Source organism: Natator depressus, chromosome 1 (genome assembly GCF_965152275.1).
Source record: "Natator depressus isolate rNatDep1 chromosome 1, rNatDep2.hap1, whole genome shotgun sequence".
Taxonomy (NCBI): domain Eukaryota; kingdom Metazoa; phylum Chordata; order Testudines; family Cheloniidae; genus Natator; species Natator depressus.
Genome location: NC_134234.1, coordinates 43,928,935 through 43,952,270, shown reverse-complemented (window position 1 = coordinate 43,952,270; position 23,336 = coordinate 43,928,935). Strand labels below are relative to the sequence as shown.

General features: G+C 43.2%; 1 protein-coding gene across 2 annotated transcripts in view; it reads left to right on the top strand.

The window, feature by feature from the left end:
- Positions 1 to 23,336, top strand: part of ATP8A2 (ATPase phospholipid transporting 8A2) — a 674,656-nt gene that overhangs the window by 118,936 nt on the left and 532,384 nt on the right. For both annotated transcript variants that reach the window (XM_074958618.1, XM_074958626.1), the window contains exons 6-11: positions 3,505 to 3,545; positions 5,924 to 5,997; positions 10,420 to 10,489; positions 18,883 to 19,010; positions 20,888 to 20,999; positions 23,030 to 23,195. In XM_074958618.1, coding sequence (XP_074814719.1) covers positions 3,505 to 3,545; positions 5,924 to 5,997; positions 10,420 to 10,489; positions 18,883 to 19,010; positions 20,888 to 20,999; positions 23,030 to 23,195 — 591 coding nt within the window. The remainder of the gene's footprint in view (positions 1 to 3,504; positions 3,546 to 5,923; positions 5,998 to 10,419; positions 10,490 to 18,882; positions 19,011 to 20,887; positions 21,000 to 23,029; positions 23,196 to 23,336) is intronic.

Here is a 23,336-nt window from a genome sequence, read left to right as displayed (position 1 = left end):
CCTCATTGGTCATTTTGGTCAGGTGCCAACGAGGTTATTTTAGCTTCTTAACCCTTTACAGGTGAAAGGGTTTTGCCTCTGGCCAGGAGGGATTTTATAGCACTGTATACAGAAAGGTGGTTACCCTTCCCTTTATATTTATGACAGCTGCAAACACAATCATTCTGTGTTGCTAATACAATTACTGTGTAGTTTAAGAGTTATTTTGCCGCATGACTACTCTCACTCAATCTAGGCTAATTTGAGAGGAGTTAACTTGAGTTATCTACACTCTAGTTAACTCTGCAGTGAAGATTTCACCCCAGATGCACAGAAGCAGGATTTACTATTTATTTTGGGATTAATGTACTTTGGTCTTATTTTACCTAGAGAAGACTAACCACCTCTAAGGTATAATCTCTTGAAAGCTCTGCATAGAAAGACACACAGAAGATATTATAACTGAAGTAATCATTATTCACTACTAGGTAGTGCTCTGTTTTTCTTTTATTTTCCTTTCTTTAGTTATAAAATTGATAAATGATTAAGTGATATTATCAATTTATTAATTAATAAAATAAGTATTATGCTTGTCTTGTGGTGTCCCCTAAGGTACAGTAATAACCCCATCTGACTAAAATAGTGGTGGTCACATCCCGGAATTAGCATTAAGAGAGGCAGTTAAGATTTGGCCTATCATTTTTTGTTTCTGTAGATGATAAATTGTTAGTAATTTTTGGAAAAATAAAAATAATAGAAAAGTTACATGAAAAACTCCAAGAGTTGACACTCACAAAGACATCCAAGAATCCTGTTTAGGAGGGTGGGTTTGCTGCCCTGTAGGTTAGGAGGAGTTCTCCTCCTTGAATAGAATGAGTGTTCCAGGATCTACAGGGAAATCCAATGGATTTCAGGGTATTAATATGTTGGACAGCTTCTCTGTACTTTTCCCAACTCTTTCCCCCTGCAGCAGCCCAACTGAAAGTGTCTTCCTTGTACCTGCATCCTCCTCCCTCCAAAACTTCACGGGGAGGTCAACGTCATGGAAAAAGGATTTGGCAGGAGTTAATGCTGACTTTGTCAGCACAAAATCCCATGAGGTGATTTCTGAATAAGGAGTTGCTGATTCATTATCAGATAACTAATTATTTCCCCAATTAATAGAACAATTTTATACTTAAATAGCTTCTTGTGTTAGTAATCAGTTATAGCATAGAAAGACCTTGTTATATTTGTACATAAAACATCTGACTATTCACATAATAATGGTATCTGGCTGTTGTTATATGAAATATTTACATTTAGATAGAAAATATTTGCAAATAAACATCTCAAAGGACGCTTATACCATCTTAAACATTTGAGGGACAACCTTTAAGGCAAACCCCAAGTTAGATACAGGTAATTGATATCATCTGTAAAATATTTCCAAACCATAATTTTGCCACCCTTAAACAAAGTGCCTGTAAAAGAAATCTGTTTTTTCAATAAGAATATTTTCAGAATTCTTTTTATGGGTTTAAACTAAGGCTTATCTCTTTGCAAAGAGGAGGAGTAAAGAAGTCTACTTCTATGACTAAGTTTAGAGCTCTGATAACACATCCTTGGTATCATAGATTAATGGTTCTCAACTGGGGGTACATGTACCCCGCGGGGTACCCAGAGGTCTTGCAGGGGGTACAGCAAGTCATCTAGGTATTTGCCTAGTTTTAGAACAGGCAACATAAAAAACACTAGTGAAGTCAGTACAAATTAAAATTTCATACTGACAATGAGCTGTTTATATAGCTCTATATACTATACGCTGAAATGTAAGTACAATGTTTATATTCCAATTGATTTATTTTAAAAATGAGAAAGTAAGCAATTTTTCAGTAATAATGTGCTGTGACACTTCTGTATTTTTATGTCTGATTTTATAAATAAATAGTTTTTAAGTGAGGTGAAACTTGGAGGTACGCAAGACAAATTGGACTACTGAAAGGGGTACAGTATCCTGGAAAGGTATTATATCCTGTATAAAGAACATTCTTGTGTTCTTTTACACAATCAGGTCTCTTTCTAAAACATAAATATCCTAAGAATGTTTTCATGAGATAAAGAATCTCTGTAAACACACTTAGAAGCAACAAATATGGTTTCATGCCTAAACAGATGTCATCCTCTTTGACGCTTTTGGTGATGATTCTCAGCTTTCCTAGGAATTTCTTTAATTTGCTTGAACATTTTAGTGAGCAACCAGATCAATTTTTAATAAGCACGCGAATGATCATTCTTCACTCATCATGTGTACGAAATTAATGGAAATATCTCCTTATCTTCATTAAAGATGAAGGCAAGGATGTAATAACCTAAACCTGTATATAATTATAATAACATTATTTATAACCACTTTTGCATCACTGTTGATGTCTGTTCCTCAACACAATAGAACCCTGATTTTTTTTTTTAAGATCTCAGAGGACACTCAAAAAGTTACATAAAAGTGGGACTTCAGATAATCAGTACCTTCAAGCCTCCAGAGGTCTTCAGTTCTATAGGAACTTAACATCAGCACTGAGAACTTAGGAATCCCCTGGCAAGGAAGCCTGAAGCTAAGCTACCTAGTCCGTGCGATTTAGTAGCTGCACAGGGGTTAAGCTTCAGCCCTGTGGAACTTAAAACTCTCTAAAACTGAATCACCACCTCTGTAGAGATCTGCAGGATCTTTAGCTAGTGTAACCTCCGATGACAGAAGTGACTTTTTGTTAACTGGGATTTTCCCCTAAATGAATTTAGGAAAATCAGATTGCGGTATATTGAGGTTGGTTTTGGGGTAGAAGTGACATGAATTTTAATTATTTTTTTTTAAACCTATGAACACAGTGTTTGCCTTTTAGCTGGACCTCCTCCACCCTCCTGCCATGGAAGTAATGGCTGGCTTCTTTTGTTGGCTTCCTGGATACATTTTCTGGGATGAGTGAAGTACAAAAGAATGAATGAAAACATTCTAGATAAATCGTTTGGTGTGATGAAGTCATTTTTAACTTCTTTGCCATTACCCAGTAATGTACAACAAATACCCCCCTCTCCCCACAAGATAATGTGTTTCAGGAATGATCATTTTCATATCTCAAATGGGAGATAAGACTATGTTATAGTTTAAAATAATGGAAATTGAATGATAGTGGGCCACTTCCTGCTCTCTGTAACATGTATGCAACTCCCAGCAGTATTTCTGGCTCTGTAATCAACATCACAATGTTGGGGTGATTTCATAGAAATAGTATGTACTGAGGGCCAGATTCTGCCCAGGGACATGTGTGCCTGGCTCTGAGTCATGTGTGTACTCACACATCAGAGGATGAAATTTGATCCCAACTTCTGAAAAAATATTTAGGATTGTATCCATGCACATTAGTTAATTTGGACCTTGGCATATATGCTTCCTGTGCTTCAAGTTGTTTGGATAGTGTAAGTCATCTTGATTTTTGATATGCATTCTAATAAATAAAAATTAATTAAAGTTGATGATTTTTATTTCAGTTTTACGAAATGGATTGTGGCGGACCATTATGTGGAAAGAGGTAAAAAAACAATTTTTAAAATGTTTTGAAAAGAATTACTTTTGATGGACTGATTCTAGGATGGCGCAGAGCCAATGACAATGGATTTACACTGTCTAATGAGTCCCCTGTGATGGGGGAATCCTTGGCTGCCTGTTTAGGGCAGCTTTTTGTGGCTGCTTTGCACTGTGGTAGCAATGCAGAGCTCTCAGATATGGGCTCCAAGATTGTGTCCCATTCATCTGTTTTTCCAGTAACAGTTGTCCATTTGTTACTTTTATAATAACAATTAGATATTATTGATATTACCATAGAGACTAGAACCCTGTGCTGTTTGCTCCTTTGTAGCACATTGCTTTTATCCCAATAAAAGTTAATTAGTTTCACTGCAATGGCACAGCTATATTAATATTGTTTTTAACAACTTTATATGTTCTCTGCAGATCTATGGGAATTTTTTCTCTGAAGTCTTAGGCCCAGATCTTCAAAAGTATTTAGGCTTTGGAAGTTAGGAGTCTAAATACGTTCAAGGATCTGGGCCTTACTTAAATACTTATTTAACTTAGGTAGTTTCTGGGGCCCAATCAATTAGAACTTTTCCCTATAAGAAGTTCAGATTTTTTGAGACCAGGTTCTACAAACCCTCAATCACAAGGATAATCTGTACAGGTATAATGAACACCTATGAAGAGAGCCAGCACAAGGTCTATACAAGGCCACGTAAATCCCACTTAAACTCAATTTTTTTAGGACTTAAGTGGGACTTCAGTGGTACATAAACCTGGTTCTTATCCTCTGCACAATTGTGAATTTAACCCCAGGTGAATACTCTGATTGTATTTAATGAGGTTACTCGTGTGAGTACAGATTCTTCAGGTCAGGCCTGTGGCGCTTAGAGAATTTGTTATAAATCTATATTTACCAGAAAGTCCAAAATAGCTCTTTGAGCTTCATTCTGGTAAGTGATAAATAATGTACATCCCTTGTAATTTTCTGAGAAGGACTTTGAAAACCAAATCAGGAAATTAAACCCATAAAATTATATTTAAAGAACAGTAAGGATCTGATGGAAACCAATGAATCCCAGGGAAAGTAAAGCTGACACTGAGACGTGCCACTTTATCTTAATTTTTCTACCAGATTGTGAATTAGAGATGTCACATAAGGCTGAACATGGAATGTTTTCACATTGTGTTACAGTCTTCACATTTAAACAAAGAATCTTGACTATAAGTGTTTCATTTTGAGTCATGAGGATTCCCGTTTATCCATTATTTTGTCATAATTACTCAGCTGTGTTTAGCATATCACCCTTCTAAAATATCAGATCTGATTTGTTAGAAGTTATTAGACCCGATCTTGCTACCATTGAGGTCCATGGGAATTTTACTTCAGTGGGAGTAGGGTCAGGCTTGTCTTCTCCAATGAAGTTTACTGTTTAAAGCAAAGAAACTTACCATCTACTTTTGGAAACTGCTTGACTTTTCAGGGTCCATTCCGACATTAGGATTATGTCTTGATGTTCAATCTCAATCCAGCAGTTCATAATTTGTATGAACAAGGACAGATGATGTGCGGGTCCCTAAATGATTCCATTGTGTCTAGGCATGAAAGCTGTTGAGCACCTTCAACTCCCATTGAAGATAATGCGAGTTGTGGGTGCTCAGCATCTCTAGGAACAGGACATGGAACAGCTAATCAGGTGAAATGTGAGAAGTGAAACACAGTTGCTGGTAGTGTTCACAGCATCTACCACTAGTTTGTGTTGCGACATACTAGAGCACCTGCTGATGTTTAATGCTACAAGTGCTTAAGATGAAAAGCATCTAATGTGAGAAGAGTTCAGGTAAGAGGAGAGTAGCAAGCTGGTGAGTAGTGAGAAAACATGGAACCAAGAAAGAAAAGGGGAGAGAAGAGGTCAGAGGAAGAGTAAAACAGACGATACATTAAACAGATGAGGTAGAGACAAAAGCAAAGATAAGAAAACTTATGTCACCTGGGAAAGCATCTCTTATCAGCTATCAAGAAGAGCCACTGCCTACAGACAAGCTAGTTCAGGCAGTAGGAGTAATAGGGAAGGGCTTAATCTCCTTATCTAAAGTAAGGAAAAACTAAAACTTGAAACTTACTTCTGAAGTTATGACTTATATTTTTTGTCTGTGGTGGACACTGTTTCCCTTCATTAAATGTGTGAAATGAGCCCTGACGTTGAACTTTTATCTTCTCAATGGTATATAACCAGACTGAATTCAAAGCATCACTGTAGATGTTCTTCGTAAGATACAGAACTCTTCCTCTCTTTGTGAAGGGAATAGTTAACACATTAATAATCCAGATGAACAATCTGTGTTCATTTTCTCTTCTTCCCTGCTGCTGCACTCCTGCCCCTGTATCAATAGGTGGCAGTAGGAGACATTGTGAAGGTCACCAATGGGCAGCATCTTCCAGCAGACATGATCATTGTATCTTCCAGGTCAGATATACTGAGTGGGTGTGACATGATGCTTCTGCTGAACTGAGGTTTTAAAGAAATTATTTTCATCATTAGGCCGTGTAAACTTAGATCTTATATGCCAATCCCCTCACTGTGTGAACTGGATAACAACGTTTCTACATCAAAAAGATATGTTTGCCTTATCAGGGAAAGAAGTGATCCTTTCCAGTCACCCTCTCATTTCATTTGCATTGTGAATAACTTCTCAAGAGCAGCCAGGTAAGATGGTGTTCAAATTGGTGGTGCTTGAAACTGAGCTCACTGTAGCATTTTGGGAAATTGGCTCTTTCAGATTTGTAGGGAGGAGATTTGGGGATTTGACAAATGCTGAGTGCAGTCAAATTGCTCAGTGAGTTTTGAAAGGCCTCTCACTTCTAAAAGGTCTTCACTGCTAAAAAAAAAACGTGCAATTTTTTTACCTCAGTGTAATTGAGAAACATGAGCTGTCCTGAGGTAAAAACACAGTGAAGACCTGACACATTAGTTTTATCGTGAGGTAAATTCACTGAGGTCAAGGTGGGTGTAGAGCTGTTCAGCTCATGATAGAACTAAAATGTCTTGTCCTCACTCTGTTTTTTACATCAGGACTGCTCTTGTAAGTTACTCACTCTAAGGTATAAAACACACCCTTTTTAACAGTGAAGAGAAGCTTTCAGAGGATTTTGCAGCTAAGTGATTTTTGGTGGTGATCAAAAGAACTTTAGTTTTGTTTCCTTGTATTAATTGAACTGAAAAAATTCCAGCAAGTTCCCCCCACACTTAGTGCCCCGCCCCCAAGTACTTGTGCCGCCTTCTTCCACTGCAATTAACTCGAGTTATGTATGCTCAGGTTACTTCTCTCGAGTTAGCCTCGCTTGAGAGAAAGCAGTCACAGTGCAGAATAACATTCGAGCTGCTGTGTCCACTGCTCTGGTGCTTCACTTATTCATGTGTGTCACTAAAATAAGGGGGAGGGATAGCTCAGTGGTCTGAGCATTGGCCTGCTAAACCCAGGGTTGTGAGCTCAATCCTTGAGGGGGCCATTTAGGGATCTGGGGCAAAAATTGGGGATTGGTCTTGCTTTGAGCAGGGGGTTGGACTAGATGACCTCCTGAGGTCCCTTCCAATCCTGATATTCTATGAAAGTTTAGTCTACGCTACAAACGTAGCCACGCCCTTGGGCAACCTAGTTATACCAACTTATCCCCTGGTATAGACAGTTCAAGGGTTTCTCTTGTCAACATAGCTACCACCTCTCCGGGAGGTGGAGCACCTACGGTGATGGGAGAAGCTCTTCTTTTGGTACCTGTAGCATCTTTACTAAGTGCCACAGCACTGTAAGTATAGACAAGTCCTGGGACTTCTGGGGGCATATCTCATGGGTCTTTGCGCTGCAGTTAGATGAGCTGCTCTGTAAATTCTTTTTTAGTGAATTATGAGAGAACTTGTCTGTCATCTCTGGGTGCCTGGGTGGGAATTATGAGAAGGCATTGGAGGACTGTCAGCACTCGAGTGGAACTAGCCTGTGGCCACACTAGGGTGGGCATGCCAGCATCTGCTGAGTTGCGCTCTCTGAAGTTTTAGCCTGTACCCCCTGATGGACCAGCCAAGTTGTGTTTAAAAGCACCACCACACTTGAGTTAGGAGCAACATTTGAGTTATAATTTGAGTTAACTTTGCAGTGAAGACACACCCTAAGACTGCAGGTCTTCTCTTCACCACCCAAACATCAAACAAGGGATCTTGTGGGTGTTCTTCTTCTCTCTAACTAGCAATGGCCATGGGTCACCCTGATCCCCAGGCCCTGAAATTCCCTCCTGGAGAGGGAAACAGATGACTAACCTTCTGAGAAATGTCTTTTCTGAGCTGTTGGCCTACATTTCCTGCCTTGCCCTCACTTTCTGTCTCATTCTTGTGTCACCAGGAGAAGCAGTGTCTCTGGTGGAGATAGATAGCAGGTAAAAAATGAAGATTTGAAATTTCAAAAGTGACTAGAGATTTGGGGTACTGGAGTTTTAGGGTGCCCAATTGAAATTCTATAAGGTGTCCTGAGGGTGCTCAGTAAGTCTGAAAAATATTGTCCCTTTAATCATGACTGAGGTTGAGTACCCAAAAACTGAGGTACCTCAAATATCTAGTTCGTTCTAGGATTTAGGTCAAAATTTAAAAATAAGATTTATTTAAATAAAAGCCCCAAATTATTATTGATTATTTATTACTAGCCAGGTGGCTCCCAAATTTAAGTGCAGGTAGGGGATACAACCACACTCTAATCAGAATGGTAATTTCCAGTTTTGAGGGATACTCATTCCATTTTGGGCTTTCTCCTCCAACGTTTTATATTTAAACTTTTTCTCCCACTTACCTGCTTCACTGGGATTTAGTTCTTAAGATACATAGGCCAAATTATTCTGTCAGTACCACTCCAGTAACCCCACTGATGTCAGTGAGGTTACACTGGTGTAACTGAGGCATAATTTGGCCCTGAGTATGCTGTTTAATTTATGAAATGCTTTGCTTTTAGTACTGGCCATTTCTGTTGTGGTTTTGCTTTTACCATGGTCGCTTTGTTATGTACATAATAAATTCTTTGAGATGGTAATAATAATAATAATAGCCCTCAGTTCACCAGAAAGCTTTGCATGCTCTGCAAGGATGATTGTTTGATTTGTATATGGTATGTGCTGTATTAAGGTTTTGTGTGTACAGGTATATTGTTTTGACTGTTAAATTGTCTATTATTTTGATTATTCACATAAAGATGACATTCAAGGGATCTTACAGACAGCAGAAATTCTTAAGGCAGAAAAAAAGACCAAAAGTAATTAAAGATCATATTTGGATCTCATTTGTACTGGGTATAAGAGGCATTTTCAGGGCTATATACAGATGTGAAGAACTGTGTGTAAAAATTTCTTGGCCTGTGATATAAGTGCTGCGTCTGATCCACCATCTAGGTTACAGTGAATTTGCTGTTCATAATACGACCAAAAATATGGACCATTGTGGTTTATGTATTAGAGTCTGTAGTGTCCATTGGATTTGATCTGTTAGTTTGACCATATGTGGGAAGCTGGGAACCTGTGTGCCAGCTCCCATTGCTGAATGACTTCTGAAAGAAAATTTATTTCTCTGGAGACCACATACATATCTGTGTATATGGCTCGATTTGCATACCTGCATCTCTCTGGCATTCAGGTGTCTAGCAGTCAGGAAAATGGCAGCAATACAAGGGTTAATTTAAATCTGAATGCTTCAGGAGATATAGAACAGCATCTCAATGTATAGAAAGTAGTCTGCAAACACGGTAAGACGAAATGCGTATCTGGGTCCAAGTAGGAAGTGAATTCCTTCATTGTGATGCATAGACATAAGTGAGGATGTCTTTTTAAAAGATATGCTCTAGGAATTATTTTGGGGAAGTTCTATGGCTTGTGTTATAAAGGGGCTCAGATGGTCATAGTGGTCCCTTCAGGCCTTGAAATCTATGAATTTATGAACTACAGGACAAGATGAATGAGTACAAACTCTGGGCAAGATTCTAATACTCCTCAGGTGTGCCCTGAGAGTAGGCACTCTGTGAAAGCATAATCATTGTATACCTGAATTTGACCCATACTTAGCTCTCTCCCACCCTCGGACAGCCTATTCCAGCCAGGAAGAGGAGTAATTTCTGTAAGACAGGGTTGTGTGGGGATGTGTAAGGGCACAAACACTCTAGTAGACCACACCCCTTGACACACCCTGGTTCCAGAATGCCTCTCTGTGGCTCCAACCATAGGACACCTGCAGAGTAGCCTTTGCAATTTTGGGGGGAACTAGAATCAGGGAGGTGGAACATTAACATACTCTGCTGCCCTTACAGCCATGGCTTTTTGGTGAATTGTATGAGCAGCGTATAGCCAGATTTGGCTCTATGGGGAAAAAATGTACAAAGGTAAGAAGGGAGCTGGTGCCTAATTGTCCTTAGTATTTTGAAAATCTCCCCTGTTTTAATGTTGCTATAGTTTTCCAGCATTCTTGCTCAACAAATTTGGGGAAGAAAATTCTAGAAGGAGAACTTGTCAAAAGTGAAACAGCTGAGTTATTAAATAATGTGAAGAATTGAAGCAGAGGTTCTTTAATGTTTTCTAGAAATGATGTGTACTTATGTTAAACCTGCTTGTTTTTCCTGGATAGCATCTGTATTGATTCAGATAGAAGTGTTTTTTTTAAGAAATCATTTAAGTCATTTTTAAGTGAAGTAATTTTCAAAGGGATTTTTAAAAAACGGCACCATGTCATTCACCATCAGAATTTAACTTTTTGCCATATAATGTATTGAGAATAGTTATAATTGGGTACTTTCAAAGCACAAGTAAGGCTCAATGTAATTGTTTTACAAAATGTTTAATCATGAAAATTTTACTGTGCTTTCTGCAGTGAACCTCAGGCAATGTGCTATATTGAAACATCTAATCTTGATGGGGAGACTAATCTTAAAATACGACAGGTAAAATCACATTTATTTTGTTAGTGTATAATGTTAACTAGAAAGTCCTGTTCAGCAGTTAGGAAAGGGAATTGGGTGTGAGGAGATCTGGATTCTAAATGCAGCTGTATAACTCTTGACTAGTTACTTATGCTCTCACTGCCAGTTTCTGCATCTATTGAATGGAGGTGGTAATAATTGCTGTACAGATTTGTTGAGAAACTGAATTAAAGTGAGGCATGGTCCAGTGGATTTAAACATGGGAATGGACATCAGGAAGATCCTGGCTATGACGCTTACGTCTAGTGTGGCCTTCAAACAAATATTTAACTTCTCTGCCTCACTTTCCCCCACTCTAATAACAGCAGTATTCTTCCCAGGGCTGCTGTAATTACATGCTTGGTAAGTGCTTTAAACATGAATTTACTCTCTCTCCATCTTACAGGACCTGCATTTGATGACCTTCAGGTCATGTTGCAAAGCGTATGGGCCTGATTCTCATTTACACTGAGGCTGCTTTGTACAACCCTGGCCGCATAAATAGACCTTTAAAGAGTGTGAATTAGACATATCCACTTCCAGGCTTCTTTACACCGCCAGAGAGGTGTAAAGGTGAATCAGGGCCTGTGTATTTACCCAGGCTTTCTCCGACTCCTAAGTGTGAGCACCTCAGTCTTTGGGTGGGGAGCAGCATGGAGCGGAGATTGGTACTTTTGTGTGAGTAAAAATAATTAACTGAGACTCTTATGCACATCCTGCTTAAGGGGATCCCAGTAATTACAGAGCGAGAGGCCAAGCTCCCACCATCCTCCTGCCCATCCCCAACACCCCATGCCATGGTTTATCAGAGCTGATGCAGAACCTTTGGTGTGTGGAGTCCCCTTACATGCCCTCTCCATAGCATGTGCAGCATGGATACAGTGGCTGTTCTGTACCAAGGGGCATCAGTCACGCTGTGCCCATGGTAAACTTCACCAGAAGGACACATTTTATTTTATGCAAATATATCTGTAAAATATAAGAGAATGTTTAGAGGTGAGAAAATAAGTTTGTATTTTAAATGTTTGGGAAATGTAAAGTTATCAGAGAAGAGGAAAAAAAGAAAAGGATGGATCTGATGAAGTGAGCTGGAGCTCACGAAAGCTTATCCTCAAATAAATTTGTTAGTCTCTAAGGTGCCACAAGTACTCCTTTTCTTTTTGTGAATACAGACTAACACGGCTGCTACTCTGAAACCTGTCATTATGCAAGTCAGAGAAGAGGAGTTACAGATTCTCTTCTTACTTACCCCGGTGTCAATTGGGAGTAACTCCATTTAGACACTGCAGCTGCTCAAATCTAAAACTAATGTGTGAGGACAATCAGGGCATTGAGCACATTAAGATGCAATTTCATGGGATTGCAGCATACCCCTGACAGTATCAAAGCAGCACTTAGAAACCTGTGTACTTGTTGTCACGGAGTCCCCGGGCGATGCTCTGGAACTGCTCCCCATGAAGCCAGTCAGGACTCTGGGAAAGTCTTCTTTCTGCTAGCAGACTGTCTTCAGGACTCACAGCTCACACAACTTCCACCTTCCTGGGTCTGACCTCGGAGCATTCAGCATCCTCTGCCCCTCCGTGCACTTCCCATAGTGAGTCCGTCCAGGCAGGGTCCTGGGGAAGCCAGAGGGTCCTGCACCCCAATGTCGCAGTCAGACGTGACTCTCAGCCAGCCAGCTAGTAAAACAGAAGTTTATTAGACAACAGGAACATGGTCTAAACCAGAGCTTGTAGGTGCAGAGAACAGGACCCCTCAGCTGGGTCCATTTTGGGAGGCAGTGAGCCAGACAACCCCATCTGCACTTCACTCCATGTCCCCAGCCAGCCCCAAACTGAAACTCTCTCTCCAGCCCCTCCTCCTCTTGGCTTTGTCCCTTTCCCAGGCCAGGAGGTCACCTGATTCCTTTGTTCTCCAACCCTTTAGCTCTCACCTTGCGGGGGGAAGGGCCAGGCCATCAGTTGCCAGGAAACAGGGTGTCGGCCATTCTCGGTGTCCAGACCCCTGCACATACCTGCCCTCTAGGGCTCTGCAACGATCATACACCCTTATCCCACCACCTAGATACTTAAGAACTGCATAGGGGAAACTGAGGCACCCCCACAATATTCAGAGGAAACATTAAGAACAGTCCTGCTTCGTCACATCTCTCCCCCTTTGAGACCGAACTGAGCGGGGTCACTTTTGCCGGTGACCTGGGGAAGTTCGAAGCCACCAACATTCCCATGGATGCCCCAGCATCTCTCCTGTTCCTTGGTGGGAGTTACACCAGGCCCTTCCAGTTTCATGCCCTCCCTTAGGTCGGGGTGGTCGATAGCACTCGCATGCCTCATGTGGGAAGGTTTATGCGGCCCGTGCCCTTTTGCCACCCCAAAACCCCCGGGGGTCAAACTGGGATAGGGTCTTCTCTCAGCGCTCCAGTCTGGAGGCCTGCAGTTCAGGCTCTGTTGGTTAAGAGCGCCCATCTTGGCCTGGGCCACACACTGTTCACTTACAGAACTAGCATGGAGACATCCCTTTCTCCACAACCTTGTCTCCCCAACAAGCTGGCCAAACACAGCCACTTGGTTATAGGACTGTTTAACTTTCTTAACAACTTTCACTTCATCTGAGACCTTCTCAAAGCTGTCCACACTGGATCTTTCAACAGGAAAGTCAGTGGCTTCATTCACAACAGAAAATTTCTGTCTGTTAGGAACTGAAACTTTCTTGATTAATCACTTTCACACCCTTCAGTTGCAGTAAACTGCTTGCAAAGACTACTATGAGGATTCCTTTCCCTAGGGCTTTTCTATGCAACAGTTCACCCTTCACAGAAATTCTGCCCTTACCCTTTTCACCTACGGCTTGCTCTAGAGGAACACTTTCCTGAGCAACAACAGACTCTTTCTGGGTCTCACTTACATCCAGAATTACCTCTGGCCCATCAGGAGGATTCCTACACAATCCCCTTTCAGGCAAACTTACAGACTTCCTAGGTAAAAGGTTAGAAGCAGTCTCCTTCCCTTTGCCACACACAAGTTCAGTAATCTTTTCCTTCTTGCTACAGGTTTCCACATCCTCAGTAGGTAACACAATCAAATCACCTTTCTGCTCTCCTTGTGCCCTGGCTAGGATCTCACCCTGATTAGACAGAGTTGCTACACTCTTTCCCAACAACACACTAGCAACGGGCAAAATACAAGCACCAGAATTGTCTGGTCTCTGGGATTTTACATAGACACTAACTGGATGCGACCTAGTTACAGTGCCAGTCTCCCTAGCAGACACAAATTTAGGACCATTCCCTTCATAGAATCATAGAATATCAGGGTTGGAAGGGACCTCAGGAGGTCATCTAGTCCAACCCCCTGCTCAAAGCAGGACCAATCCCCAACTAAATCATCCCAGCCAGGGCTTTGTCGAGCCTGACCTTAAAAATATCTAAGGAAGGAGATTCCACCACCTCCCTAGGTAACGCATTCCAGTGTTTCACCACCCTCCTAGTGAAAAAGTTTTTCCTAATATCCAACCTAAACCTCCCCCACTGCAACTTGAGACCATTACTCCTTGTTCTGTCATCAGCTACCACTGAGAACAGTCTAGATCCATCCTCTTTGGACCCCCCTTTCAGGTAGTTGAAAGCAGCTATCAAATCCCCCCTCATTCTTCTCTTCCGCAGACTAAACAATCCCAGTTCCCTCAGCCTCTCCTCATAAGTCATGTGTTCCAGTCCCCTAATCATTTTTGTTGCCCTCCGCTGGACTCTTTCCAATTTTTCCACATCCTTCTTGTAGTGTGGGGCCCAAAACTGGACACAGTACTCCAGATGAGGCCTCACCAATGTCGAATAGAGGGGAACAATCACATCCCTCGATCTGCTGGCAATGCCCCGACCGATACATCCCAAAATGCCATTGGCCTTCTTGGCAACAAGGGCACACTGTTGACTCATATCCAGCTTCTCGTACACTGTCACCCCTAGGTCCTTTTCTGCAGAACTGCTGCTGAGCCATTCGGTCCCTAGTCTGTAGCGGTGCATGGGATTCTTCCGTCCTAAGTGCAGGATTCTGCACTTGTCCTTGTTGAACCTCATCAGATTTCTTTTGGCCCAATCCTCTAATTTGTCTAGGTCCCTCTGTATCCTATCCCTACCCTCCAGAGTATCTACATCTCCTCCCAGTTTAGTGTCATCTGCAAACTTGCTGAGGGTGCAATCCACACCATCCTCCAGATCATTTATGAAGCTATTCAACAAAACCGGCCTGAGGACCGACCCTTGGGGCACTCCACTTGATACCGGCTGCCAACTAGATATGGAGCCATTGATCACTACCCGTTGAGCCCGACAATCTAGCCAACTTTCTATCCACCTTATAGTCCATTCATCCAGCCCATACTTCTTTAACTTGCTGGCAAGAATACTGTAGGAGACCATGTCAAAAGCTTTGGTAAAGTCAAGGAACAACACGTCCACCGCTTTCCCCTCATCCACAGAGCCAGTTATCTTGTCATAGAAGGCAATTAGATTAGTCAGGCCTGACTTGCCCTTGGTGAATCCATGCTGACTGTTCCTGATCACTTTCCTCTCCTCCAAGTGCTTCAGAATTGATTCCTTGAGGACCTGCTCCATGATTTTTCCAGGGACTGAGGTGAGGCTGACTGGCCTGTAATTCCCTGGATCCTCCTCCTTCCCTTTTTTAAAGATGGGCACTACATTAGCCTTTTTTCAGTCGTCCGGGACTTCCCCGGATCACCATGAGTTTTCAAAGATAATGGCCAATGGCTCTGCAATCACATCCGCCAACTCCTTTAGCGCTCTCGGATGCAGCGCATCCGGCCCCATGGACTTGTGCTCGTCCAGCTTTTCTAAATAGTCCCAAACCACTTCTTTTTCCACAGAGGGCTGGTCACCTCCTCCCCATGCTGTGCTGCCCAGTGCAGCAGCCCGGGAGCTGACCTTGTTCGTGAAGACAGAGGCAAAAAAAGCATTGAGTACATTAGCTTTTTCCACATCCTCTGTCACTAGGTTGCCTCCCTCATTCAGTAAGGGGCCCACACTTTCCTTGACTTTCTTCTTGTTGCTAACGTACCTGAAGAAACCCTTCTTGTTACTCTTAACATCTCTTGCTAGCTGCAACTCCAGGTGTGCTTTGGCCTTCCTGATTTCACTCCTGCATCCCTGAGCAATATTTTTATACTCTTCCCTGGTCATTTGTCCAATCTTCCACTTCTTGTAAGCTTCTTTTTTGTGTTCAACCCCAGTTCCAAGTCCTTTTCCTTAGGAGCTTCTCTTAGGTGTTCAGTTGTGGGAGAGTGAAGAACAACAGATGATGTCACTCCCTGCCTTATATAGCTTTAGCATATGGCAGGAACCCTTTGTCCCAAACTCAGTTTGTGGAAAAACACTGGTATCCAAGATGAAATTCTGTGTTATGTGGCCTGGTCACATGCCCTTGCATACCTTGCTGAGTCATAGCAACCATTACTTACAAGCTGTTTGGAGCATTCTCAGGGATGCTTACCAGGTGGGGCATAAGCTTCTCCTAAAGCCTATTGTTTTTCCTAGTGGCCCATTACCTTGAGTAGGCCCTTCATAGCCGACTGTCTAGACTGGAAGCATTTTGCCTAGTGGGTGTCACCCAGGTGTGATTACATGTGAAATACAGATATGTAGTCAATATTCATAACTTCCGGTACAAAAATGATACATGCATACAAATATGATAATCATATGTAGCAAATCATAAATTTTCCAGTGACACCTCACATGACCCATCTTGTACAAAATGCATCATCATAATGCCATTGTAACTTACAATTCATATTTGAAAATATTTATATTTGCCTGCATTTTAATTTTGTTTGAGAAACTGTGGTTGTATCTACAGGTCTGATACCAAGGACAGTAGTCTGGGGAAGAATCCTCTGCAGATTGTATTTATATATGGGTCACTGCATTTAAAAAATGTGGACCTGATTCTCTAACTGCCTTGCAATGTGGAGTCTGACTTGAGCAAACAAGATGGAAAATGGGTTTATGGCAGTGATTTACACTCACTTTCCACTCCCTTCACTCAAGGGTAACTTTTGACACTAGGCAAAAATTCCAGTGAGGAATCAGGCATGTGGTTTCTAAATTTCAGAAAATGGCATGTTAGGGTATGGCTAGTGATACCTATGATAAATCTTACACTGCCCTCCCAATAAGTTAATACATTGGGTTAACTTCTTGGCTGCGATATGCAGTCTTCACTGAGTGCAATAGGATGAGGGAGCTGCAAAAGAGCTGGATGCAGTTCCTCGATCCTGGGGGCAAGAGAGGACCAGTTTGACACCCAGCATAGTTTAAGTCAAGATTGGATGTTTTCATGAAAGAGATGCTCTAGGAATTATTTTGGGGAAGTTCTGTGGCATGTGCTATACTGGGTGGGCAGACTAGATAACAATGATCCCTTCTGGCCTTTCACAAATCTTGGGAGACAGGCCAGTCCTTGCCTACAGACAGCCCCCCAACCTGAAGCAAATACTTACCAACAACCACATACCACACAACAGAACCACTAACCCAGGAACCTATCCTTGCAACAAAGCCCGTTGCCAACTGTGCCCACATATCTATTCAGGGGACACCATCACAGGGCCTAATAACATCAGCCACACTATCAGAGGCTCGTTCACCTGCACATCCACCAATGTGATATATGCCATCATGTGCCATCAATGCCCCTCTGCCATGTACATTGGTCAAACTGGACAGTCTCTACGTAAAAGAATAAATGGACACAAATCAGATGTCAAGAATTATAACATTCATAAACCAGTCGGAGAACACTTCAATCTCTCTGGTCACGCAATCACAGACATGAAGGTCGCTATCTTACAACAAAAAAACTTCAAATCCAGACTCCAGCGAGAAACTGCTGAATTGGAATTCATTTGCAAATTGGATACTATTAATTTATGCTTAAATAGAGACTGGGAGTGGCTAAGTCATTATGCAAGGTAGCCTATTTCCCCTTGTTTTTTCCTACCCCCCCCCCCCCGACGTTCTGGTTAAACTTGGATTTATGCTGGAAATGGCCCACCTTGATTATCATGCACATTGTAGGGAGAGTGGTCACTTTGGATGAGCTATTGCCAGCAGGAGAGTGAGTTTGTGTGTGTGTGTGGTTTTTTTTTTTGGAAAAAAAAGGGGGGGGGTGAGAAAACCTGGATTTGTGCTGGAAACAGCCCACCTTGATTATCATACACATTGTGAGGAGAGTGGTCACTTTGGATAAGCTATTACCAGCAGGAGAGTGAGTTTGCGTGTATGGTTTTTGGAGGGGGGTGGGGGGGTGAGAAAACCTGGATTTGTGCTGGAAATGGCCCACCTTGATTATCATACACATTGTAAAGAGAGTGGTCACTTTGGATGGGCTATTACCAGCAGGAGAGTGAGTTTGTGGGGGGGGGGGCGGAGGATGAGAAAACCTGGATTTGTGCTGGAAATGGCCCAACTTGATTATCATACACATTGTAAAGAGAGTGGTCACTTTGGATGGGCTATTACCAGCAGGAGAGTGAGTTTGTGTGGGGGGGGGGGGGGGCGGAGGATGAGAAAACCTGGATTTGTGCTGGAAATGGCCCAACTTGATGATCACTTTAGAGAAGCTATTACCAGCAGGAGAGTGGGGTGGGAGGAGGTATTGTTTCATGGTGTCTGTGTATATAATGTCTTCTGCAGTTTCCACAGTATGCATCCGATGAAGTGAGCTGTAGCTCATGAAAGCTTATGCTCAAATAAATTGGTTAGTCTCTAAGGTGCCACAAGTCCTCCTTTTCTTCTGGCCTTGGAATCTATTAATCTGTGGTGAGTTAGCAATCAACCCTGAGCAAGGGCAGAGCGTGGTTGTAGTGCCCCAGGAGCGGCCCTGGAGGGACAGTGGGACTTAGCATACATGTGTCAAAAAGCTACATTGCCCCGTGTGGGGGTGGGGGGAGGGCAGAACAAAGCTGCTCTCATTCCTTGTTTCTTCCCACTCCCTCCTGCCCACTTGCGCCGAGGGGGGGAACATAACAGCGCTGTGAAGACTGTTTTCTGTGCACCGCTATGAATGGTTGTAGAGGCAGCTGGCTCAAGCTAGTAAGGAGGTGCCTTATGCCACTTTACTGCCTTGAGCGACCATGCAAGCTAGGGCAAAATCTGGTCCTTATTAAGTCAGCAATTTCTGTGGGGCTACAGAGCCCCTGAATCCCATAAGCAGCAGAAGAAGCTCGAGTATTAAGTCAATGTACTAAGCTGTGCCTCTGTTTCTCACTTGTTGGGATACATTATAGAACACAATATTGAAAATTAAACTAACAAGAAAAGTTGAATTGACAAGCATCTCCTCTGGCTTGGTCTCTTGCAGGGGTTGACTCAAACTGCTAGTCTGCAGTCGAGAGAAGACTTGATGAAAGTGTCTGGGAAGATAGAATGTGAAGGACCCAATCGTCACCTCTATGACTTCATTGGAAACTTGCGCTTAGATGGCCAAAGGTATCAACTTTACTGAAAGACTACAGTTGTCTTCTGTTAAGAAATATGTCTAATGTGTATCTGTGCACTGTGGCCTCCCTGGCAACATAGAAAGAACATAAAGGTATTTCTATGGGTGACTGCTAACTGGTGCATGGGCCGGATCATCAGCTACTGTAAAATGGTGTAGCTCTATTGACTTCAATGGACAGTCTTTACCTTAAGTGATAGAGGCCTGTGAGTTCTGGAACTAGAAGACCAGGGTTCAGTGTTCCCTCTAATTTTTCACACCCATGTGCAGAATGAATTTTATGTGCACCAGTACGGAGGTGATGTGTGACACATAACAAAATTAATGTGGTAGGGGTGGAGTCGAGGGGTTTGGAGTGTGGGAGGGGGCTCAGGACTGGGGTAGAAGGTTGGGGTGCAGGGGTGTGAGGACTCCCCCAGCTCTCTCTCCCTGCAGCATCTGGGCTGGTGGGGAGAGGCACCCCTCTCTGCCGTGGCAGCTCTAGGGCTGGGGCTGCAAGATAGGCACCCCTCCCCCAGTCCCTGCAGGTCCGGGCTGGGGCTGGGTTTGGGGAGGGCCGGCTGGGTTCGGGCCAGGCCGTCCAGGTTTGGGGTCAGGCCAGGCCTCCCAGGTTTGGGCTGGGGTAGGGGTGCCCTGGCCATGGCAGGTCTGGGCCATGCCATAGTTGGGGCCAAGGGTAGGGCTAGGTTGGGGCTGGGGGAGGGGTGCCCTCCCCCAGCCGCGACAGCTCCCTGGTTCCCTGAGCGCCTGTGCTGCACTAAATAGGCCACTGCGCGACCACGCAGCTTACAGAGAATTTAGCCAGGGTTCCAGTCCCACCTTTCAAATGATGAATGTTTATTATGGGAGAAGTGAGAGCCCCTTCATAGTTGAGCTTGCAGCCACAGTTCCTTTTTAAGGGTAATTTAGTTCCCTCTTGTAACTCTTAAAAGAAAAAGTTTCATGCTTCAAATATATAAATTCAAGTACTATAATCCATAGAAATTAAAGTGCTGCAAAAAGAAGTGTCATTATGCTCATTTTATAGGTGGGGAAACTAAGGCCTGTTCTACACTAGAAAATCCAGTGTAATTAAGCTGACCTAAGCTCCAGTGTAAACAGTGCTAGGTTGATGGAAGAATTTTTCCGTTGACCGAGCTACCCCCATGTCGGGGAGATGGGTTACCTACAGTGATGGGAGAACCCTTCCCATCAGCACAGATAGTGTCTACACTGAAGTGCAGCGATTCAGCTGTGCTGCTGTAGCATTTCAAGTGTAGATGCCCTCAGGCGCAGAGAGATGAAGTGCCTTGCCCCAGGTAACACAGCAGGCTAGTGGCAGAGTTGAGAATAGCACTTGACTCCCCTCGGACAGTCCACTGGATCCTGCTGCTTTCTGAAAATGTTTGTTACTTATTGACTAAGTACTTTTTAAGATTAAAAGTCTTTGTAGTGGCTCATTTTTGAAAAGTTTGCCAATTGTCTAGTGCTGTTTATGTCCCTCTGTTTGCTCAATAGAAATCACATTAGCTGGAGTGTTATTTAGGGCAGCCTTGAGGCTGTTCTATAATATGCTGGATGACAACCTGGGAACTGTAGCCAGCTCCTTTGCAGCTCCCGCACCTTGCTGCACTGTGCAGAGACTGGAAGACAGTCGAGGAGTGAACTCAATGTATTTATTTATGGGTGGGCAGTGGCAGATTTATGCTGGAGGTCCCTGACTATTCATTTCCTTCGAAGTGCTGCGTTTTGTGAATGATGTGAAAGGGGAGTAACCAAGAAAAGAAGTATGTGTTCCTATAATGAAAAATAACTTTCTTGAATTAGAGTATCTTCAGAGTCATTTAAAATATCTGTTCTTATTTTTTTCTTTGTTCTTGGCTTCTAGTCCGGTTCCCATTGGGCCTGACCAGATCTTGCTGAGAGGTGCACAGCTTAGAAACACCCAATGGGTCCTGGGAATAGTTGTATACACAGGACATGACACAAAGCTCATGCAGGTAAAATGGATTGGAAATAATTACTCGTGTGTGTTTTGATGGAACTCAGTATTCTCTCTTTCTGTATTCTGCCTGTCCTTATGAGTTGATTATGCAAAATAAAGTGTCAGTCATTATATTTGTAATGCAGTATGTGCACTTAGTACCTGCCAGGAAGAGCTTACAACGTACATTTTATACATGATTAAGGTTAAGATTTTGTCATAATTATTTTTAGTAAAAGTCATGGACTGGTTGCAGTCAATAAACAATAATTCATAGAAGCCTGAGCCCTGCTGCCCAAATGCGGGGTGGAGGGTGACAGCTTGAACCCCGCTGCCCAGGGCTCACCCCATGGCACAGGGCTGATTGCCTGAGCCCCGCCGCACAGAGCTGACAGCCAAAGTCCCATTGCCTGGGGCTTAAATTCTGGAGGTCACCAAAAATCATGGAATCTGTGACAGACTCGTATCCTTATACATGATATACAGTACTAACTATTTTAAATCTAAATTTATAAAGTAAGTGCCATTGCAGCCTTCCCAGAGCACCACTGTAATGCAAGCTTTTCCTGACTCTCACGCAGAGAAGTATAGTAACAAGGAGAAGTAATGTCAACTGTGACTCTGCGGTATACCCCTGTTCACTTTCTGGAACAAGCAATCTTCTGTGGGCTGTAATCTAGGAAGAAATTATCTATTTCTAGAACAATAAATCCAGTTAAAACCTTTCCATGCATTAATATGTGCCCTGATCCTGCAAGTAGTTCTATTCAGCCAGGTTCCACCAGACTTTAGTTCAGCTGGTTTAAGATTTAAGGCTATAAAAAACAACTATACTTGGCTACTGTTGAACTGTGTCTAAAAACTTGCAGTGCACAAGAGCTGAGGGGAGGATATAAGGAGCATTTTCCCTCTTAGAGCCCTGTGCAGAAACTAGAGAAAATTCCAATCCCTGCATTCTTTTGAGGACAGTAACTGCTGCTCTCTGCTAGTGTTCCCCTGAGAGCTAGACCAGGGGTGGGCAAACTATGGCCCGGGGGCTGTATCCAGCCCTCCAGGCATTTTAATCCGGCCCTCAAGCTCCTGCCGGGAGGTGGGGTGGGAGCAGGGTCTGGGGCTTGCCCCACTCCACGCAGCTCCCAGAAGCAGCAGCATGTTCCCCCCTCCAGCTCCTACACGTAGGGGCAGCCAGGGGGTTCTGCACGCTGCCCCCACCCCAAGCACTGCCCCCTCAGCTCCCATTGGCCGGGAACTGTGGCCAATGGGAGCTGCAGGGGCAGCGCCTGTGGACAGGGCAGCGCGCAGGGCTGCCTGGCCGCACCTCCCCTGCTTGAGATAAGCACCACCCGGAGCCTGCACCCCGATTTGCACCCCGATCCCCTCCCACGCCCCAACCCCCTGCGCCAGTCTTGATCCCCCTCCTGCCCTCCAAACCCCTTGGTCCCAGCCCGGAGTACCCTCCCGCACCCTGAACTCCTCATTTCTGGCACCACACCAAAGCCCACAACACAAGCCAGAGTCCTCACCCCCTCCTGCACCCCAACTCCCAATTTTGTGAGCATTCATGGCCTACCATACAATTTCCAAACCCATATGTGGCCCTCGGGCCAAAAAGTTTGCCCACCCCTGAGCTAGACCCTCAGAGGCAGGGACATGGTCTTGTTCTTTACCTGCCTTGGCCATCAGAGTGGGATGAATAGGCAGGAGGGAGTGTGCTGAACCCTCAGAAGAGATTGAGCATAGTACATGTCCCGTATGTCTGACTCACAACAGTAGTCTGTTAGTCTCTGTGTGTCTGTGTTTGTGTATATAATACCACCATAGACTTTGCATAAATACAATATTTAACTGGTTGGGGATGGAGTTTGAGAACAAAATAGCTAAGTCCACTGTTTTAAGACTCTGAAAATTAACTGTGTGCCAAAGAACTAAGGAGAACAGTCCCACTTTTGTAGTTATTGTAATATTATTTAGCAGTTTTTCTCACCATTTGCTATTGTTATTGCCATACTTAAACCAATTCTCAAGGCTGTTTCTGCTTTTGTTCAGAATTCAACCAAAGCCCCTTTGAAGAGATCAAATGTGGAGAAGGTGACCAACATGCAGATTCTGGTTTTGTTCTGCATCCTTCTGGTTATGGCCCTTGTGAGTTCTGTGGGTGCCTTACTCTGGAACAGAACACACGGCGAAGTCATCTGGTACCTTGGTTCAAATGGTGAGAGTTTGATTGCAGGTGGCCTATTGTCTATGTGTTAAAACAGTGAGAGCTTATAAATTTTGAGGATTCTACAGAGCATGCCAGGCCATTTATCTTTGCCAAATAAATGCAGAGAGGCCCATAAATAAAAATCAAAGC